The following is a 21,405-nucleotide window of genomic DNA, read 5'->3' as shown; positions in this document are numbered from 1 at the left end:
CGCGCGTACCCACACGCCACAGCAGACCCGCACGCCACAAGGTGGACCCACACGCCACGGCCTTAAGGCCGTGCTCTTTTCAAGCCTGACCTCCACGATGATGCTCTGAGAGTCTGTCATTCCTATCAGAGGAGGAGGGGTCTGAGGGTCAGCGAGGCTGCAGCTCACCCAAGCTTTGCGTGGATAGTGGCTGGGGAGGAACCTGCACCCTGGTCTGTGTCTTTCTGACACAAAGCCCCTACTCCTGAGCAAGCACAGACTTCCATCCTTAACACAGGAGGCTCGTGGCAGGCCCGAGATTGACAAGTTTACAGCGGTGCAATCGGGCAAAGTCTCATGGAGCCAGAATCCAAAGCTGGAGAGTCCACCTCAACTCAGCCTTTACCTCAAGAGGACAAGGAGTCTGGAAGCATCTGTGCACCTGCTGGGCAATGGCAGGCACCCCCACAGCAACCTCAATCTCAGGTGGGGGTCGGGGGAGGAACAAACTGTCAGAAAAGTTCCAGGGTGAGGTGGACCGGCCCAAAGCCAGGGCTTCACACTTAAATGGCTCAAAATAGGATCTTGAAACAACTGAATGGTTTATAAAATGGGCAGATTTTTTTTTAAAAGATTTTATTTATTTATTTGAGAGAGAGAGAGAATGAGAGATAGAGAGCACAAGAGGGAAGTGGGTCAGAGGGAGAAGCAGACTCCCTGCCGAGCAGGGAGCCCGATGCGGGACTCGATCCCGGGACTCCAGGATCATGGCCTGAGCCGAAGGCAGTCGCTTAACCAACTGAGCCACCCAGGCGCCCCAAATGGGCAGATTTTTAAGTGTCTCTACTCAATGCTTGTGGGAGAACAAACTGATACAAGCAATCTGGAAACCTGATTAGGCTTCACTCAGGTAACCACATGGAAAGCGTCTATCCCCAGAACTCTTCAGAGGGGAAGGGAAAGAGTTAGGCACAAAGATGGTAACTGACCACCCTTATGAGCTGCAAAAACCAGAAACGACCTGAGTGTCTAGCAATGGAGGGCCATGTACCTAAGTTATGAAACACACACCTACAGTTTCAGAAAGAACAGTGGCCTGGAGGATGCTTTCAATTAAGTAGAATAGAAATTCTACACATAACATCTCAATTGTGTCAAACTATTTATATGGTAAAATAAATAAAGATGGAACAAAACCAGGAGAGTTAGAGCACTCATAAGTGATGCTGCGCTGGGCTGGCAACTCTCTTGCCCTGAACCTCCGGCTCCTCATCTGAAACCCCGGAGATGAGACCTTCCCCCAGCACACCCGGCCTGAGCCGCCTCAGCATCCTGGTTCTGATCAATTTTTTTATTTGCTCCTTAATTCTTACAATAGGCATATAATGCTTTCCTTTCCATTTTCCTTTCCTTTCCCTCCTTCCTTCCTTCTTTCTCTTTCTTTTCTTTCTCTTTTTCTTTCTTTCTTTCTTTTTTTTTTTTGATAAAGAGAGAATCTTAAGCAGTCTCTATGCCCAGCACAGAGCCAGATGCAGGGCTCTATCCCACGACCCCGAGATCATAACCTGTGCTGAAGTCAAGAGTTGGATGCTTAACCCACTGAGCCACCCAGGCGCCCCACATGTAATGCTTTTCCAATAATAATTTTTGTAGGAAGTAAGTAGAAAGCGCATCTCCACTCTCTAGCACAGTGGAGATGCGCTGAGCTCCCCAGGAGCCGCTGACGTGGATTTTACCAGAAACCTGGAAGCTGCCCCTTCCCGGAGGCTGCCGCCCCCACCGCACCCGTCCCACTCACTCGGTGATCTCCTCCGTGACAGTGTGCTCCACCTGCAGGCGGGAGTTGACCTCGATGAAGTAGTGCTTGCCGTGTCTGTCCACCAGGAACTCCACCGTGCCCGCATTCTCGTAACCCACCTGAGGGGCGGTCGTGTCAGCGGGGCCCAACTGATGGGGCCTGGAGGCCACTCTGGCTCAGCCTCAGCCATCGGGCCTGTTCCAAAAGGAACAGACCGCCGCATGCCCTGCCCCAATGGACCGCACCACCAGCCCTGCCCCAGGGCGAGTGCTGGCAGCCCACATAGCCCGTGGGCTGGGCCCCTGCCTGGTAGGCTCCCCGGGACTCCGCCCGAGCCTCTGGCGGCTGCACCAGCTTGTCTGGGGCAAGATTCAGGAGCTGCCACGGGCCCCAGACTCGGCACCCTCTCCCCGGAGGAGAGCATCCCAGCACCCTCTCAGCCATGCCTACCCCGGCCTCTGCTGGACCTTGTCACTCTCAGAGGGTTTTCAGAAGTTCCCCTCTGCTCTACTCATCACCACCTCTGGCCATGACCCAAAGAGGTGTCCGCTGAGAGAAACCAACAGTGAGGATTCTAATGCAAAATTCAGCCCTCATTCCGGTCTCACTCTGGTCCTACCAGAACCACAAAATAGACTTCGGTTAGCTCCCTCAAATCTGTATAGAGTGACACGTGGCCTAAGTCAATAAATTAGACCCAACTCCAGGTAAGATTACTCCTCATATGAAATAACCCAAATGTCAACTCTAAACTGGAGCCTAACCAAGCCTCATATTAACTGTGGCTGAAACCTCTCTGCAGAGCGCTGAGCCTGTCTTTCAGCTGGGTAAGGTCACAGAATCGTCTGCTGTCTGAGAGGTCTGAGGGAGCACAGCTCTGGAAGGAGAGCAGGACCAGGGCCCACCCCGTCTGCTGGGGAAGGCAGATCTGAGCAGATGCTCTCCCTCGGGGCCCCGGGAAGGGGAGGCAGGGGTGGGGGCAGGATGCCTGGACTCTGAGAGGGGGTGGGCTCTCTTCTGAACAAAGAACAGACAGCGGGACCCCTGCTACAGGCCTGGGGGGCAGGTCACTGCTGGGGGAGCCAGTATGCCATCTCCCGCCTCCATGCCCAGGAGAGCGAAGACTGGCAGAGGAGGACCTGAGGATTCAATGGGGGACAATAGATGTGATGCAGGGGACGGTCGAGAATGAATGAGAAGAAATGCCTTAATAATGTTTCTTAATCTTGCCAGAATCCACTGGATCTCATTCCTTTTGTTCCAGTGATTAGTCAGTGCCACACAGAAGCTCCATCTGGAGAGGGAGTGGCCAGCGGCCTCCTTCCCTCCCTCTTCTCAGCCTTTCTGGACTCCAGGCTTGGTCTCTGGGCCTGGAACCTCTGCTCTCACACAGCGAGGATCCCAAGGAGCCCGTGTCAGCCTTTTCTCCTCCCAGACGGTCCCTACCCCACCCTCCCAGAGCCAGTCACTCTGGGCCTCCCTGCTCCCTAGCAGACCGTCCCCATCCGGACAGGACCCCTGGCATGAGGCCTAAGCCAGCAGGAGCTCAGAGGGAGCCTCTAGGAACAGGCTCCTTATCTCCACCTGGGAGACTATCCCCAAAGCCCCCTGCCCTTCACCTGCTTAGCAAGTTTGACAGAGTCACTGGTGAGCCGCGTCTGAAGCTGGGGGTCCAGGTGGGCGGCAGGGGCGATCTCGACCACTTTCTGGTGCCGCCGCTGGATGGAACAGTCTCGCTCATACAGGTGCAGAATGTTCCCGTACTGGTCTCCTAAAGTGAAAGGGAAACTCAGCCTCTCCAGGGATCTAAACACTTCCCAAATACCCACCAACCCCCACACAACTACTAGGGCCGATCAGTGCCAGCTCCCAGCAGTTGGGGCAGCGAGCAGAGAAACCACCACCACTAAGGCCAGGGCCCTGACCAGTCCAGCCTCCACAGCCTGCCTTCCTGGGGGAGGGTCTTCCTGAGGGACAGCTCCTGGAGACCAGCTGTTGTGAGCCCAGAAAGAGCAGGCCTGCTTGGCTCCTGCCTTGGGCTGTGGCCCCGTGAATGCCCCCACTCACCCAGGATCTGCACCTCGATGTGGCGCGGCTTCTCGATGAACTTCTCCACAAACAGCGCTCCATTCCCAAAGGCGGCCAGAGCCTCCGAGTAGGCCCGGTTGTAGCTTTCCTCCAGCTCCTGAGTGGCAGGCAAGCGGAGCAGACACTGGACCCTACAGCTCTGTCTCATCCAGCTCTGCAGGACCCCACCCACTCTCGGAACCCCAGGGTCTGCTCTGTGGGTGGCCTCATAGTCCAGCTGGACTCCCTGCTCTGCTCCCAGCCCTGGGCTTCTGCTCACCTCATAGCTGTGCACGACCCTCATGCCACGCCCCCCGCCCCCATAGGCGGCCTTGAAGATAATGGGGAAGCCGTAGGTGTTGGAGAACTCATGGGCCTCGTGCAGGGAGGTGATGGGGGCATCTGTGCCAGGGACCACAGGGACACCTGTTGGGAGACAGGCACGTGGGTCCTCTGTAACAGGCTGGAACCCCTGCCCAAACCCGCCAGCCCCCTCCTCAGACGGCCCCTCCTGAGCCGTGCGGCCCCTGGTGGCCTGTCAGCCACACGTACCTGCAGCAATGGCAATGGCCCGGGCCTCCACCTTATCTCCCATCTTGCGGACCACCTCGGGGCTCGGCCCAATGAAGCGGACACCGGCATCCTGGCAGGCTTGGGCAAAGTCCGCTCGCTCCGACAGGAACCCGTAGCCAGGGTGCACTGCATCCACGTTGTTTTCCTGGGGGCAGGAGCAGTGAGAGGAGTGCAGCAGCTCTCCAATTCCTTCACACAGGCCCAGAGCCAACCCCGTGGCCCGTGTGCCTCCCCCCACCGCACTTGGTTCGTTCGTTCGTTCATTCATTCCTTCCTTCCTTCCTTCCCCTATTCACAGACACTTACTGCGGCTGGCCTAGAGGCCAGGCATAGCACCCAGGCCCCGCCCTGCTCACCTTGGCCACCTTGATGATGTCTGGGATGTGCAGATAGGCCTGCACCGGGGCGAGGCCGCGGCCGATGAGGTAGGCTTCGTCTGCTTTCTGCCGGTGCATCTGGCCTGTGTCCTGCTCCGAGTAGACAGCCACAGTGCGGATACCTAGCTCCGTGCAGGCCCGGAATACGCGGATGGCAATCTCACCTTGGGGGTAGGGGGCAGTGGACAAGACGTTAGATTCCTGGGTCCTTACAGAAGCAGCAGTGGGGCAGGGAGCTGGTGCGCAGGGCAAGGGCAGAATAGGGATGTTAAGGCTGGGCTGGACACGTGGTTCCTCTCGCTGGCCCTAAGGGCCCTCACCTCTGTTGGCTACCATGACTTTCTTGATGGGCTTGTACTCCAGGCGCCGGACATTTGGGGAGGCAGCGGGGGCAGTGGAGGCTTGGCGGACACGCAGGAACCTCAGGCCCCCACGAACGGTTTGGAACTTCAGCATCTGGGAAGTCAGAGCCAGGTTAGAGCAGATTCGGCAAAAAGGGTTCCCCTCAGGAAGAGTGAGGGTCCTGCCCCAGGCCCCCTCCCCCACTGCCCCTTAGTGCCCCACACGAAAGCCAGCAGGCTCACCCTCAATCCCTGGCCAAGCCCAATAATCCCTGGGGTACTGACTGCCTGTAGGGAAGGGAGCAAAGTCAAACCCAAACAGAATCCAAGCTCATCCTAGCGCTCCAATAACTTTCAAAACACTTCAAGCTCTTAAAGCAATCCCGCGTGCCCTCAATGTGCGTTCGTCAGAGTCCCCTTCGGTGCCCTCTCCGGGGCCCAGCAGCCTGGGTTTTAGAACCTCCCTGTGCCACCCTGGCCCCTGTGTCCCTCCATTGGGGTTCCACCTGGCCAGGCAAAGAGGGTAACGACAGATCTCTCAAGGAGCCAACCTGTATCAATGTGCTGTCTCAGGAAGCAAAGCCTCTGCTCAGACTTCAGGAGCACGACTTCTTCACACAGTAGTAGAAGCCTCCTTCTCTACTGACGGCCACTTGAGGTGCGCTGAACTCCAGATATCACCCCGTGATCTCCCCCTCACAGATCCACTAGCAGCCTGATCCCCTGAGATCTGCTTCAGGTAACCAGCCCACTGGGAAGGGCACGCTTTCCTGGGGGAGCCACTGGAGCCCACCGCACTGGCAGACGACAATGGCACACGCACCAGAGAGCACCCACCTCACCTCGTCCTGGGCACCAAAAGCCTGCTCTGCGCAGGGCCACAGGCAGCTCTGTGGCGGGGACGAGGCCCCGCAGAAAGAGTCCAAACTACCACATAGGGTTAAGTCAAGAGGAAGCAAAGCGCTCCTTTAGGACACGCTCAGAAACAGAGCAGTAAATAGGAGTGGTTAAGAACCCATTAGCACTTTCACCACAGACAAGAGAGAACAGTGAGGTGACACTTTGCCTATTAAATTAGCAACAGTGTTGTAAAACAACCAGATTTAGTGTCCGTAAGGCCTATGGGAGACAGACCCACAAGGTGAGGTTGGGATACCAGGGCAGCTCTCTGGAAAGTACCCTGGAAATTCTATCAAGAGCCTTTGAAATATTTATGCCCCTTGGCCCTGTGGTTACCATTCTAGCAATCTAACCCAAGGAAATAGTCTAAAATGGGAACCAAGATGGATGCAGAAAGATGTTCAAAACAGCATTATTTACGACAGCAAATACTTAGAAGCCACTTAAAGATCCAACGCTAGGGTGTCTATACAGACGTTATGTAACCATTAAAAATGCTTGTTTGCACAGCTCTAAATGACAAGGGGAATGCTTGTGATACAACGTAATGCTACGGAAATTAAAACAGTAAATAATATGATTTCATGAAGCTTTTTTTAGGCAAGGAAAATAACTGGAAGAAGCTCTGTCAGACAGCATGTCACTCACTCCCATGTTCTAGAATTGGTGCAGTGTTGTTCTTTTCCTTTTTTATGCTTCTCCATACAGTCTGTATCTTCTCCGCTGGGGATGTCATTTACAATTAGCACAACGGAGACATATATGGAAGGGATCGGAAGATCTTTGCGGAAAAAAGCTAAGTGGAACGTCTGAATCGTCTCCCTGGGGGAGGTGAAGGACTCCCATATATCCTGTGAAACAACAGTGAGGCTGGGCCCCCTCCCCACACACACAGTGGGGCCACCTCACCTTCCTCCCTCTTGCCCCAGGTGAGCCAGCTCCGGGTCTTCTTTACCTGTCTACAGGTGAGCAGCCTCACAGCCCGGGCCAGTGGCACCAAGATTCTCAAACCTCCAGAAGTTTCAACTATTTCCAGGGAGGCCCAATTTTTTCTCCCACCTGGGTGGGTTCACTCCTGCTACCCCTCAGGCACTTACCCCGTCATCCTGTGTATGACCACCCCCTCACACTCCCTGCTTTTTCCAGATACAGAAAGAGATCTCTGGAGGCTGTGCAGAGGGTAGGCACCAAGTGCCTCCCAGCTCACAGTGAGGAAAAGAGGGAGCCTGAAATACCCACGCAGGCCTCAGAGTGCCCCCCCCCACCACCACCACCACACACACTCCCAAGTCTGATTCTCACAGACCCTGCAGTCTGGCCTTCCCCAGTGATACCACCTTACACAGCAAGAGCTGGGCTCTGGGCCGGGGCGTCAGCCTCCAAATGCCCCTAAACCCGTGTCCAAGCAGATCAGGCCCTGGGGTGCAGGAGAGAGCCAGGCAGAAGTTCACAGAGAGAAAAGATCAGGGCCCTCTCCCCGAAGCCAGAGCAGTGGGGAAAGGGGCACAGAGAGCAGCCTCGTCCAGCTGCTGGTGGCCCAGCATGCATGCCTGCAGTCCACAGGCCTGGGTCTGCCCCCAGCCGGGCCTCCCCAAGCTGTGAGATCCGGGGACCTGAGGCTTCATTTCCTTGTCTGTGAAACTGGGCACCACAACCCCCAACCTCGGTGGGTCATTCTGAGGATCAAGGAGCCCATGCCCTGAGCATGGAGGATTGATGGGTCACTAGCACTTTCCTCCCAGAAGAGCAAAGGAGCAAGAAGGAGCTCCATCTCCATGCAGCCCCACACAACCTACGCTCCTGCGCCCACTCCACAGCACCAGGTCACCACCCCAGCGTGCCCAGCCCTGCTCAGTGGGGCCCGCACCCGGGATGTCGTGGAGCACCCATCCTGCAGCACTCACCCTGCACCAGCCAGGCGCCCACAGCCACTTCTGCCCAGGGACGTCGTGGGCCAGTGGCTGCTCCGCCTGAGGCCACTGGTACTGGGATACAAAGGTCTCAGGCACCAGAGCGCTGGAAGCCTGCGTGGCGGCCAAGACTGAAATCGGGGGAAGGGGTGCCTGCAGTGGCTCGGGGCCCGGAGCCAGAACAGGCAGGGAGGTTGGGTCATGAAGGCAGCAGGTGATTCACAGCTGGAAGCTGGCTCCCCTGACCCCTGGGATGAGGAAAGATTGTAAGGGAGATGATCTGAGGCAGGATACCAGCCGGCACAGGGAGAGCAGACAGCCAGGACTGATTCAGGACCTGCTGCCACTTGAGGTTAAAGGCACAGAAACATCAGTGCACGGGCAGAGAGGGGTCTGGGGAGGCTAGCAGGGAGGGGCTCATGTGCATGACAGAGGACACAGGTCATGCTGCTCCTCAGAGCCTAGACGGAGCCCGGCAGCTCCATTCATAGCAGAGTCACACACAACCCTGACCCCACTCCCCAGCCCCATCCCGCCACCATCAATGCTAGGCTCCTCGGGACAGAAGGACCAGGGATGAAGTAAAATGTCCTCTCATTCCCAGAACATGTCCACCCTTCTTAGAACTTCGCTAGCTCAGCACCCAGCCTCTTCCCTTGTCAAATCCTACTTTCCTCCTAGACCTGAAACCCAGGGGTGGGCGGTCAGTTGCCTGGTGCCTCCTGAGGCCTTTCCAGAATCAACTACAGCTGGGGGACACCTGAAGGACAGAGGTGGGCTGCCTCACAGAACCCTCTTCCTCCGGAAAGCAGGACATTCGTGGGTCGTATGTGATGAGTCCACTCTGGGTATGTTGAGCTTGTGGGCTCTGGGATGGACCAAAGGGAGGTGCTGAGTGGGCAGATTCCACTGCTCCCTGAATCTCGCCCCCTCTCCCAACCGGGAAGGGAGGAGAGGCCCCTGTGTAGTGCTTGGGGCGGGGGGCTGGGATGGAGGCAGGAAGCTTCACTGTCGGAGGCACCTGGCCAGACCCACCAGTAGAAGCAGAGCCCCTGGGTGGGAGCAGAGGGCAATGAGGAGGCTGCCAGGCACCAGACTCCCTTCCCACAGCCCTCCTAGAGGGGCTGCCTCTGGCATTAAATGGGGTCCCTTGCTCAGAGATCAAGCCCTGGCATCGTGGAGTGACCTGAGTGCCAGCCTCACCTCACACTGGCAGTTTCCCAAAAACAGCCTCCAGAGTGCCGGCCTTCCCTCTGGCGCTGTTCCAGGTGGCAGCCTTGTCATCCTCACACCAGGGCAGAGAACACCCACAGGTGCTGGTCACAGGTGAGTGGCGTGGGGCTGGGGCCAGGCTCCCACCGTGGGTTTTCGGTGGGTGGATGCTAACTAAGAAATCCTCAAACTCACGGACAGTTTGGCTAAGAATCTCCCTTAAAAACTCCAAGGGCCTCGTTAACCAAACCTGGCATCTTGGAAAGCCCTGGAACCCTTGGGCCGGGGAGGCTGCTCTCCCGGACAGGACAGCCTCGCCGGCTGGATCTCCTCAGGAGAGGCCGCTCGGATGCTGCCCGAGCACAGCAAAGACCCTGGTTACCCGCCCCAGGCACACCATGTCGCCTTGCTCCACACTGGGGATGCACATGAGCAAACATCTTCCCTGACCTCAATGATGGGGAAAGAAGCCGTAAGAGAAAAGCAACAACCATCACCCGCAGATCCCTTACCCTGGTTTCCTCTCCAGAGAGCTGACCGTGCCAGAGAGGCCTGTTTGCTATTTTTTGCAAATTCCAGCTGACAGATCCCTTTCCTTGGCCTCGGGGTGTGCATTAGAGACAGGGAGTAAGACGGCTTTGACTCTCACTTGGGCCGTGTAAACAGCGCCTTGCCCGCAAGGGGAGGCACATCGAGGCAGGGAGTGTCTGCAACACCCACTTTCTCCCCCGCTGCCTCTCAGCCCGACTCCACACTTCCTACTTCTCTCCGAGCTTCGATTTCTCCTCCAACACTGGATCAATAAGCTCAGCGCTCTCCTTCGAGAAGGCAGTGGTAACAAGTCAGGAAGGTGCCTACAACAACCTGTGGAAGGAGGGAGGGGAAAGGTCGGGACGCCTTCTGCCCAGTCTTGATGACCCGTCCGCTTGGCTTTGAGGACACGCAGCACTCCCCAATCTCTGCCTATGCGCCCGGCCGGTGCCGGCAGGTGGGGACCTGTGCCGACCGCACACCGAGCAGCGCCTTTCCTCTTCACCAGGTACGGAGCTACACACGGGATGTTCTGCAAGTACTAACTCAGGCAACTCTTACCTTTCCTCATCACACCCTTGTACAGATAAGGAACCACACCCAGGCCACCCAGCAGGGCTGGTTTTGAGCCCAATGTGTATGCCGCCCTCCAGAGTGGGAGCTCTGATCCATCAGGGCACATGGGAGTCTTCACCAACTAAAGGAGTAAGTTGTGGCTTTCATGGAAAGCACAGCGTGACGGGCGCTTGGAAACCCAAACCCCAAAAACCCCACTCCTGATAAAAACCCTGTCACTGGCCTGAACTTCCAGCAGGGCCACCAGTGGCCTCTGCAGGTCCCACCAGGGAGCAGGCCAACAGTGCCAGCAATCCTGTGTCCCCAGTAAGCTAGGGCAGCTTCAATTTGTCCAATAAGTCATCAAAATGTCACTAGAAGTACCACCACTTCGGACCTAAACTACATCTCCCAGGCTGCCTCTTGCAACCAGGAGCAGCACAAAATTCTGCTGTCAGGCCATTGTCATCCACATTCTTGTCCACACAATACAGCCACTGTGCTCAGGGTGGGTGTGCTCTCAGCCAGAGGAGCCCTGCTGGGACCAGCGTAAGGCTGCCACCTTCGTGGTGTAGCCAAGCGTCAGGCCCTGGAATGCTCCTTCAAGGATCTGTCCAGGGGCGCCTGGGTGGCTCAGTTGTTAAGCGTCTGCCTTGGGCTCAGGTCGTGATCCCAGCGTCCTGGGATTGAGCCCCACGTTGGGGGCTCCCTGCTCCGCGGGAAGGCTGCTTCTCCCTCTCCCACTCCCCCTGCTTGTGTTCCCTCTCTTGCTGTGTCTCTCTCTCAAATAAATAAATAAAATCTTAAAAAAAAAAAAAAGATCTGTCCAGAGTTTCCACCCTAAATAGCTGTCACGTAGCATCTCCTACAGCCTCGGAGGGCAGCTGTGGGCAGGAGGCACACCGGAAGGGGAAGCCATGGCCCTGCTTCGGGGGCGCCTGGCTGATGGAGGTTTTGGAAGCCCACAGTCTGGGCTCCCCGCCGCCCGTTCCCAAGCCCCTCGGCACATCCATGAAGGAGGGCAGCCAGAGAGGGTGAGAAGAAGGGAGAGTGACTCAGAAACAGGCCCCAGGGATCTCCAAATGAACGAACAAGACTCCCATACATCTGCTCCTCCAACCCTCCCAGCACCAGCACCCCCACACCAGGCTCCAGCCCCGGCCCCCAGCTGGCCCCAGCAGTGCCAGCAAAAGCAGGTCAAAAGCAGAGGGAAGGAGCTCTTGGCAGAGGACTCCAGCCGTGGCAGAAGCGAGCCTCTGATGGATGGGGCCGCTCCGGGGGAGCTTTCTCTCCAGGCAGCTCTGCGCTGTCCTAACCGTGTCCAACGGGGGCCCCAGGGCTGGTGGCCGGCAGGGACAGATGAAAGGAAAGAACTCAGCCGGTATCAAAGCGCCCAAGAGAGGCTTGACTAAGGCTGAGATGTCTGGGTAGGGGGAGCTGAAGAGAGGACACAAAAGCAGGGAAGGTGACAGACAAGGAGAAAGGAGAGTGAGAATATACCAAAGTCAGAGACGGGAGAGGAAACGGCACGTGGCCCGGGGCAGCTCAGCCGGCTGCTACCCTGAGTGGCCTCCACGGTTCAGAGCCATGCCAGCAAGGCCCCACAAGCCCTTGATCTAAGTCTGCAGGGATGGGGAAGAGGGTGGGACAGCCACACTGGGACAAATGGTGCTGCGTGGGCTGCCGGGATATGTAGGCAGGGGCGTGGATCAGGCTTCGAGAAAGGAGGCGAGCCAGGGCTCTGGGCCTGCAGGGCAGTGCAAGGGAAGGACAGGGACGAGGCGGGGGGCAACTGGCAGAGCAGGGGCTGCCTTGACCCAGCCTCTTTCAAGGGCAGGGGAGACTGGCAGGTCGAACACTGCCCCCTGGTGCAAAAGGAGAGCTACTGCCGACCTGCACACGCCTGCCCAGCTACCAGAGCATCAGAAGGCCACTGGCCCTGACAGCTCCACATCCTTTAGGACTCACTCAGAAGGCATTCCTGGACATCACACCTCCTCAGCGAGCTCCACACCCTCCCTGGAAAAGCTCTGTCACTGTCCTTGCCACACCCCACTGTCTTCCTGTCTATGGAGGAGGTCTGTGAGGTCACATCTGTCCTCGGGAAGGAGCACTTAATGTTATAACGATTCGTTGACCCATCTCACGAGACACTGGGAGGACCTTGGTGACAGGATCCTCGGTTTATTTTGTCCTTCACTGTCTCCCTTGTCCTCTGTACTGTGCCTGACACCGTGATTAAATGTCTGGGGAATGAATTAATGAACAAACAAATGAACGAATCCTTCAGATCACATGAGTTTCCAGAAATATTATGGAACGCTGAGACAAAGAGTCACAGCCCCTCCTAGGAGCAGCACACACAAGTTAGTGGGACATACAAGTGCCCCTTACACACAGATTAGAGCCCAAAGTGTTAACAAGGAAGTTAGCTGAAAGGGCAAGGTCAGCAAAAAGCCCCTCCCAAACAGAAGATGGGAACCAGGAGGGCTGAGCAAGGCGACCGGCACTAAAGCCTCCATTCTGGACAGTGGCTGTGCAGGGAGACAGACCCCAGAATGCAGCAGGCACACGAGTGGGCCAGGAAGCTCCCTGACCCCTTCACGGCACACCACCCCCCGCTGAAAAGTCATGGAGGACACCCTCCCCACTTGTTCACCCAGTTCACCCCAGTCCCAGGGTGACAGGAAAGTAGATGCCAGTGTATGGGCTGAACCGTGTTCCCCAAGGAGGCCTATGGAAGCCCCAAACCCCAGGGCCTCAGAATGTGACCTTGGTTGGAAGTGCAGGGGTATTCAGTGAAAATGTGGCCCTTAGGGTGGGCCCTAATACAGTATGTTTGATGTCCTTATAAAAAAGGGGAAATTTGGAACCAGAGAAAGACAAACACAGAGGGCAGATCCTGTGAAGACACACAGGGAGAAGATGGCCATGTGTCCAGAAAGACTCATCTAGAAGGCTTGCTGGAAAGTACCAGAAGTCAGGAGATAAGGAAGGACCCTCCCCTACAGCTTTTGGAGGAAGCAAGGCCCTGCCGACACCTTGATTTTAGACTTCTGGCCTCCAGAAGTGTGAGATAATAAATCTGTTATGAGTTTCGGGGACTTTGCTATGGCAGCCCTAGGAAACAAGCAGACCCAGGTTCTCCACTGATGACCAGAACCTACTGAGACCCTAAAACCAAGGACCAGGACCGGGGAGGACACAGGTTGGTAAAAATGTCCCCTTCTTTCACCTGCTCAGGCTGACCCAGGCCACAGCAGGGCCTTCAGAGTACGGAGCTATTTAGGATTATGGTCAGTGTCCCCTCCAGGGAAGGCCGAGTGGGAGGCAGCGACCATGAGCAGCGCCAGCCAGCACGAGCACGCAGCTGCACGGAGAGCGGGCAGGCAGCAGGACGACCTCCTGAAGGACACCAGGGCCGAATCTTCAAGGACGAGAAGGGGGAGGTGGTTCAGGCATGGGGCAGCTGGAGCAAAGGCAAAGGAGGGAACAGCCTCGTAGTGGCTGTGCACTGAGGCCAGAGGCAGGAGTGAAGGTGCTCAGGAGGAGGTCAAGGGCCGGCACCCGGACTCTGATGCCAGGTCGGGAGCTTGCAAGCACAGCAAGGGGCAAGGACCATATCCCCGGGGTTGGGAGGTGCCAGCCAAGAAACCAGGCAGGGGAGAAGAGACCTGCAGTGTGGCGGGACCCCTCCGGCCGTTCTGAGGAAGCTGGATGTGAGGAGGAAAGACTACAAGGTGGAAGACAAATGAGGAAGATGTTCTAATGTAGGCCAGAGACAACGAGAACCCGGGAACACGGCAGCAGCAGTACCACCGGTGCCTCTGAGATGAGGGATAGCGGCCACAGGTAAGGAGGGCTCATGGCTCCTGCTTGAAAAGCAGGAATGAACGGCAGTGATGCCCAGTGATGCCCAGTTAAAGAACACAGAAGTGTAGGTAACGAGCAGCAAGGAAGAGCAACACCCACGGCCCCCGGGAGGGCCGCTCGGTCCTGAGACCCCTCAGGTCACACACCGGGTCCTCCCAACCACTCCCCCCAGTTCCCTGCGCCCCAAGGGCAAGGGTATAGAGTCAAGGGAGGTGAGACCCAGGCAGGCCAGATGGCACTGCCCCTGGCCCCCAGGCCCTGGAGAGGCTCCACCGGGGGGGGGGGGCGGGTGGCAGACAGAGCCCGGGCAACCAGGGAAGGGCAGCCAGACAGGACAGGGACGCCACACACCCCTCAGCTTCCACAAAGCGGCCCCGGGCTGACGGGCAGGCGGCATGGCGAGGACCCCTTTCTAGGAAGCCACCAGCCCCGGGCAGAGCCGCAGTGACCGGCAGGTGCCAGGGAAGCGACTGCCTCAGTCTCTCCTCCAAGGCCGGTGGTGAGCCGCCCTCGAGTCCCACTGCACCCAAGCTTTCCGACCCACGTCCGCGTCAGCCTTCAGTATGAATGGACAACCAAGATCACCAGCTGTTTGAGGCGATCACCCCGAACTTACCAAAACAAATGGGGAATAAAACAGGGAACTCTGAGGAGAAGAGTAATATGGAGAGCAGATAGTTAGGAAAAAAAAACTATAATTAATCTCGGAGAAGTAAGAGAAGCTATTGCATTGAGAGGCGGCAGCTATTTTAAAGGCAACGAGAAAGAGCTCTAGGAAATTAAAAATAGAGTTGCAGACATTTTTAACCATAATAAATAGAAGAATGAGAAGACAGTTGAGGACACTGCCCAGAGAGCAGAACAGGAAGACTGGCACAAAGCAGTCCCGGTGCTGGGGACGTGCACTCCGGCGGCGGTGGCGAGGGCGTTTGGAGATGCCAGCGTGATGCCGCAAGTCCCACCTGGCAAGGGGACCGGGCGGGATCCACCAGCTTCCTGCATGAGTTTGCTGGCACAAGCGTCACAAATCACCACAGACTTGGCGGCTTAAAGCAACAAAGATCTATTCCCTCTCCGTTTTGGAGGCCAGAAGTCCAGCATCAGTTACATGGGCTCAAATCAAGGTGCTGGCAGGGCCATGATCCCCCCAAAGTCTTGGGAGAGGGTGTCCTATCCCACGGCCCCCTGCTTGAGGTGCCTGCCAGACACCTCTGCTTGTGGCCACATCCCTCCAGTCTTGGCCTCTGAGGACACTTGGCCTTCCCTGCCTTGTGTAATCTCCTACCTCTCTCTCCCAAGGACACGTGTGACAGCATTAAAAGGGTCCCCAGATAATCCAGGGTCATCTCCCCATGTCAATCAAGGTCCTTCCCCTCATCACCTCTGCAAAAACCCTTCTGCCATTTACAGCATCCAGGGATGAGGACCCAGAGATCTTTGGGGGCCACTATCCAGGCTACTACACTTCCAAAAAGGAGAATGAGAAGAAGGTCACGTAACGGTCTTTGACAGGGACACTGAGCCAGAAGCTATTTCTGAGGGAAGATGTCCTCCAACCTAGAACTCTCCACCCAGTTAGACTAGCAATCAAGTGCGGCGGAGGGGGGGCGGGGAGCGCAAAATGAAGACCTTTTAGGGCACATCCAGCAAAGGCAAGCTCACTGCCCATGAGCCCATTGGCCTGGGAAGCTCCTGATGAAGGGGCACTAACAAGACGAGGGAATAAATAAACCAAGATGAGGAAGGTGGGAGCCGGCACAGAAAGAGGTGAGGGGCGCTCTCGGAAAGATGGTGACAGAGAACCACTGCCCAGACGACAGCGGAGGCCAGGAGAAGGAGAGAAAGGGAGTATGAGACTGCCTGAAGCCCCTGAAAGAATGGAGAGGAGGTGGCGATCTGCGGTCTAGGGATGAGGAATGAGGCAAACAGTCACTCCAGGAGACTGAGAGGTTACACAAGAAAATGTTACCACATATGCGCCTGGGGTTCTCAAGCGTGAATATTTACTTGATTTTAATAATGTACAAACTGAAAATATACTTAAACAAAAATGGTTACCTAACCAGGGAAAGTGGTAGAGGTCGGGGGCTGGGGTGGAGGGAGCGAAGTCTTCCACAGCAGAGCCCAGCAGACAGAGTCAAAGGCCCTGTGCAAACAGGGGTGTCAGCAGCTAGGAGTAACGTGTTTGCCTCTGGAGAGACAATCAGGGAGGGCAGGTTGGGCAGGGGACTGATGGGAGTTTTTATAGGGCCTCCTGACACAATGTGACTTCCCCAAGTGTCCACATATATTATTTTGATAAAATTACACTTAAAGTTAACAAAAGGAAAAGCAACTCAAACAGCTGCAATTTTTCTTGCTCTTATTCCAATCCCATCCCCCACCCCTCTCCTCCTCCCCTGATCCCCAGGGGCTACCACAAGCCAGTCCCTCGGGGTGCTCCCCCTTCATGGATTTTACACTGATTAGATAGACATGTACCCAGAACATACACTTGTGTTTTAATTTTTCCATAAACGATATACTGTCATTTTTTAACTCACTTTTTTTACCCAACATATTTGGAATCTATCCACACTGATACAAGTCGATATAGCTCATTGATTTTAATGGCTGTATAATAGTATATGTACTACAGTTCATCCATGCTCAAATGAGGGACACAGACCAGAGGTTGTCTCCAAATTTTAGCTATTAAAAACTGTGATGTATAGATTGGCAAATGGATCATTGTTGAAACTGGGGGACAGGTACATGAAATTCATTGTACTATTTGCTCCATTTTTATGGATGTTTGGAAACAACCATAATAATCTCAATTAAAATGTTAAAAAATGAATAACCTTGAACCCATATACAAAATGTACAGGAAATTCTCCAGGGCCTACACATAGAATTGGAACTGCTGCCTCAGATGGCAGGCACATTTTACCTTTTTTTTTTTTTTTTTTTTTTAAGAGTGTGTGTGTGTGCACAAGTGGGGAGGAGGGCAGAAGCAGAGGCAGAGAGAGAATCCCAAGCGGGCCCACACTCAGTGCAGAGCCTGACGTTGGGCTCAATCTCACGACCCTGAGATCATGGCCTGAGCTGAAATCAAGACTCAGAAAGTCAACTGACAGCCACCCAGGTGCCCGTGGCAGGCACATTTTAAACGTCACTACTGCCAAGTAGCTCTCTAAAGCAGTTGTCCCAATAACTGATGCAGCCACCAGAAGCACAACAGAAATTTCTATTTCCCTACATCTCTGCAACTCTTCATCAGACTTTGATTTTTGTCAATCCCATGGGTAGAAAATCATTTCTCTGATTATTAGTAAAGCTGGATATTTTCTCAGAATTGTTGAGATTATTTTTAGGTTTTCTCTTTTATGAATCGCCTGTTCATATTATTTGCCCCTTTTTCTACTGGACTGGTTGTCTTTTTATTACTGAATTGTAGTAAGTCTTTATGTATTCTAGATATGAACCATGCTCCATTATATACATGGCAGGCATCTTCCTGCATGACAGAGTAGTTGGTAAGTCCTAGGAAGAGCAGAGGAAGAGGAAGTGGGGAAGGCAGTAAGAGATGGAGCAAGCCCAGGGCAGGTCTCCCTGGTACAGGTGAAAGACTGACCATGAAGTTGATAGAGAACACCTCCCTCCTCTGAGACCAAAGCACCTACATTTGCTGGGACAGTCTCAGGGGAAATATGCCAGCGCCCAGCCACAGGCAGCTATAATATGTAGCTGGCTGGGACCCACTGTCAACCTGATGCACTGACTGGGCCAAGGCCTGAAATGACCAGTAGCTCTTGCACGGTGGCTCTCCGGGCTGAGAAGCCCAGACATCTCATTCCAGGAGGCACAACCGGAAGAGCAGCAGCCCAAGGAAGATAAATCTGCAGATGGCAGGGCATCCTGTTCACATCCAAACTCCTTGTTAGCAGCAGCTGTTCCAAGAACCAGGAATAATGAGTCCAAGCTGCATCAGAGATGACTGATATTTAACTTTAAGAAAAACTGTCTGGTCAGTCAGATCAGCAAAAGATACAGATTAGACAGAACAGTGGCATTTCCCTCTGAGGGGGTTTTAAAAGAATTCAGACAGTTTTCTGAATGAGTCGGTTTAGGTCAAGTGACTCTTTTGGAATAGGAAAATGTTCGACCGGTTGTATGAGACTTCTTCAATTTCTGTTGTGATTATCCTTGGAGAATGGGGAAGAAAGCAGTTTCCTACCTGTGTTTTGGCATGTTCCTACAAAATGCTGTTTTAATATTCTTTCTTTAGAGGACCAAAAGCAAAAGTTAAACATGTTTGGAGTTTAGATATTAAGTATGTTTTACTTTACAGCATAGTGTGGATCAGAGACCTGTAGCCCTCAGCACAACCTGGCCGGAGAACCACGAGCAGCAAGACCGCTCACTTCAGTCTCCTCCCACGCTCCCGACTCTGTTCTCAACCAACATAAAACTACCTGAGGGCTGCTATTCAGTCAAAATCTGATTTTCAGATAAATAACATTTTTTTCAAAGTGTGAGTATATCCCATGCACTATTTGGGGCATATTACAAAATTATTTGTTGTTTATCCGAAAATTAAATTTAACTAGGCATCCTGTATGTTATCTGTATTTTACCCCAACAAGCCAGCAGTGCTGAGGGCCAACTGGGTGTGAGGAGGAAAGAAATATGTAAAGAGAATTCTCAGATGCTGGCACAGAGGATGGGGATAACACTGGTTAAGATCCCGGGGTCCCACTGCCTGGGTTCAGATCAGGGCTCCACCAAGCCCACTGACTCTGGGCAAGTTGCTTAACCTCTGGCCATCAATTTCTTCATCATAGTGACTTGCAGCAACGGCACAGGCACGTAGGGTTGTTACAAAGACCAAACGAGTTAATGCTTGTGAAGCCCTCAGATTAGTGCCTTGGCACAGAAGCAGCCTTTATTATAACTGTCAGCTTCTAGAATTAGAAGTTGCACCTCGGGGCTGGCCCTGTTTCTGATGGACAGAAGTGGCAGGGGAAGGGCTGTGAAGGGAGAGCCAGAGGACAGCCGAGGCCCAGTCGGGGCTGGGGCTGTGCCATGAAGCACTCTGTTTATTGCGAGGACACTGAAACACGCCTCGACCCCAACAAGACAGCCTAAGAAACAGGGTCCATGTGCCCAGCCGTATCATGTCACCAAGGACCCACCATGAGGATGCGGCTCACTCCTGCTCACTCCCACTGGCTCCCTGACTCTGCTTCTGTCCAACTCCGTGCTCAGTGGCATCACACTGGGGGCCTACACTTGGCCACAGTGGGCAGATGTATGCCACAGAAATTGGCAAACTCAGCAATCAGGGCCCTTTCCTCACCTCCTGGACAGCCGCCGAAAGAGCACCAGATGGCCCGAGCAGCCCACCTTGACGCAGAGATGAGGGTGTGTGTGTGTGTGTGTGTGTGTGTGTGTGTGTCTGGGTGAACGGCACCCCTTCTCCATTTTCTCTTTTGGCTACAGAACCCAATAAAGAGGCCTCTGTTTTTTTTTGTAAAAGCCTGTTGTACAAGTGCTTAATTCAGTTAAAACATGGGGGTGAGCTAAGGAAGAAATAAATTTGGCACTCTCTCCATGTCTTAAGGCAGCTCAGAAGCCATTCCGCAACACCAATTAACCTGTGAGAATATCAAACTAAAGATTCTTTGGATAATCTCATTTAACAACATGATAATTATTCTTTTGTTTTCTAAGGGACTGATTTCTTTGTTCGTATCCTTGACACTTTGTCTCGCCGCCCCGCCCCCCCCCCCAACACAGGCATCTGCAGGTTGAAGTGTGAGGATTTTAAAATAATAGCTGTTGGAGGGCGCCTGGGTGGCTCAGATGGTTGAGCGTCTGCCTTCGGCTCGGGTCATGATCCCAGGGTCCTGGGATCGAGCCCCGCATCGGGCTCCCTGCTCCGCGGAAGCCTGCTTCTCCCTCTCCCACTCCCCCTGCTTGTGTTCCCTCTCTCGCTGTGTCTGTCAAATAAATAAAATCTTTAATAAATAAATAAATAAATATCTTTAAAATAATAGCTGTTGGATGCACATGTCAAATGTCTATTCTGTAACAGAACTTACCCCCTTCCTCCTCACCCTCCTCCTGCTCCCCCAAATGATATACACCCCAAAACCCAAATCCAACACTTCTTCCCGTCTTCCATCTCCCCAGGGACTAGGGCTTCAGTTTGGGGGTCATCTTCAGTTCTTCCCTCCCCCTTACCCACCATCTGGCCAAGGAGGCCTGTCAGTTCTCTTAAAGCCTTCATGTCCTCCTGCCTTTCTTTTCTATGAGCACACCCTAGATTATCCCCTTCTTGTTACTTCAACTAGTATGAAAGCCTCCTAACCATTACCAACCACTACCCTTGGTTAGATTTAGCTACCAGTCTGTGCTATATACTAGTGGTAGTTAGCACCCCCAAATACAGGCCTTATTTCACTCTCCTCTAACCGGCCCCCCCACTACCCACAGGTAAGCTCTCCCTCCCGCAGGCCCTCTCCTATTGTCAGTGCAACCTGCCTTTCCAGCCTGACTGCCCATCAGTCCTCAGCCTCCCGAATCTTGTAACTCCAGCCAAACTGCCTCTTGCTTGTTCCCAAAGAACCCAAGCACTCTCCACCTCCCTTGGAGCACATCTCTCCCAGGACGCTCCCAGCTGATCACCCTTCTCCTTGTGCTGACCTGTGCAAAGCCTACTTGTGGCGTCTCATTTCCCTTTCTCCTGAAATCCCTCCAAAACTTGAGTGAGGAGTTTTTTGTTGTTGTTTTTAAAGCTCTAAAGCTCCAAGGACAGAGAGACCAGGAGAGGAGACCACAGCCATGCAACTCTGGAAGCTGGAAGGCAGCTCCTGATACCTGACCTTGAGGCCCCTATCGGGTCGTGGGGAAGGCTGCACATCCAGCAGTTTCCTCCCCAATCCACGAAAGACTAGGGAACCGTGGCTCCGGGGCCCCTGGGACTGGGAAGAACTGCTCTTCATGTGGCTGGAGACCACCCCTCTCCTGAAGAACAGACGTTTACTCTCTGGAGAGGGCAAAGCCCAGGGTCTATAGTGGGAATTATGAGACACAGCTGAAGGCCTGGTTACCTTGTCAAAAATGGTGGAGGAATGTTAAGTAAGCCTACCTGTCTTGTCCCTTTACCCCACTCTGCTCCCACAACACAGCAGCCAGCCTGCTCTTCCCCTCCTCGGAGACCTGACCCAGCTCAAGAGGGAAGACCTCAGGATATTGACACTGAGGTTCCCCCACAAATGACACACATATCACCTACCACGCAG

At 54.3% G+C, this 21,405-nt stretch overlaps 1 protein-coding gene across 13 annotated transcripts in view; it reads right to left on the bottom strand.

The window, feature by feature from the left end:
• Window positions 1-21,405, bottom strand: part of PC (pyruvate carboxylase) — a 96,897-nt gene that overhangs the window by 17,879 nt on the left and 57,613 nt on the right. For 7 of the 13 annotated variants that reach the window (XM_025878522.2, XM_025878523.2, XM_073883404.1 and 4 more), the window contains 7 exons: window positions 5,115-5,250; window positions 4,774-4,958; window positions 4,397-4,562; window positions 4,125-4,270; window positions 3,845-3,962; window positions 3,397-3,548; window positions 1,778-1,896 (listed from right to left, as the gene is read on the bottom strand). In XM_025878522.2, coding sequence (XP_025734307.1) covers window positions 1,778-1,896; window positions 3,397-3,548; window positions 3,845-3,962; window positions 4,125-4,270; window positions 4,397-4,562; window positions 4,774-4,958; window positions 5,115-5,250 — 1,022 coding nt within the window. The other 6 variants (XM_073883406.1, XM_073883407.1, XM_073883408.1 and 3 more) reach the window with 2 other exon arrangements.

Source organism: Callorhinus ursinus, unplaced genomic scaffold (assembly GCF_003265705.2).
Source record: "Callorhinus ursinus isolate GAN/ISIS: 27379988/994484 unplaced genomic scaffold, GSC_fseal_2.0 scaffold51, whole genome shotgun sequence".
NCBI classification, from domain to species: Eukaryota; Metazoa; Chordata; class Mammalia; order Carnivora; family Otariidae; genus Callorhinus; species Callorhinus ursinus.
This window is presented reverse-complemented; position numbering and strand designations above follow the sequence as displayed.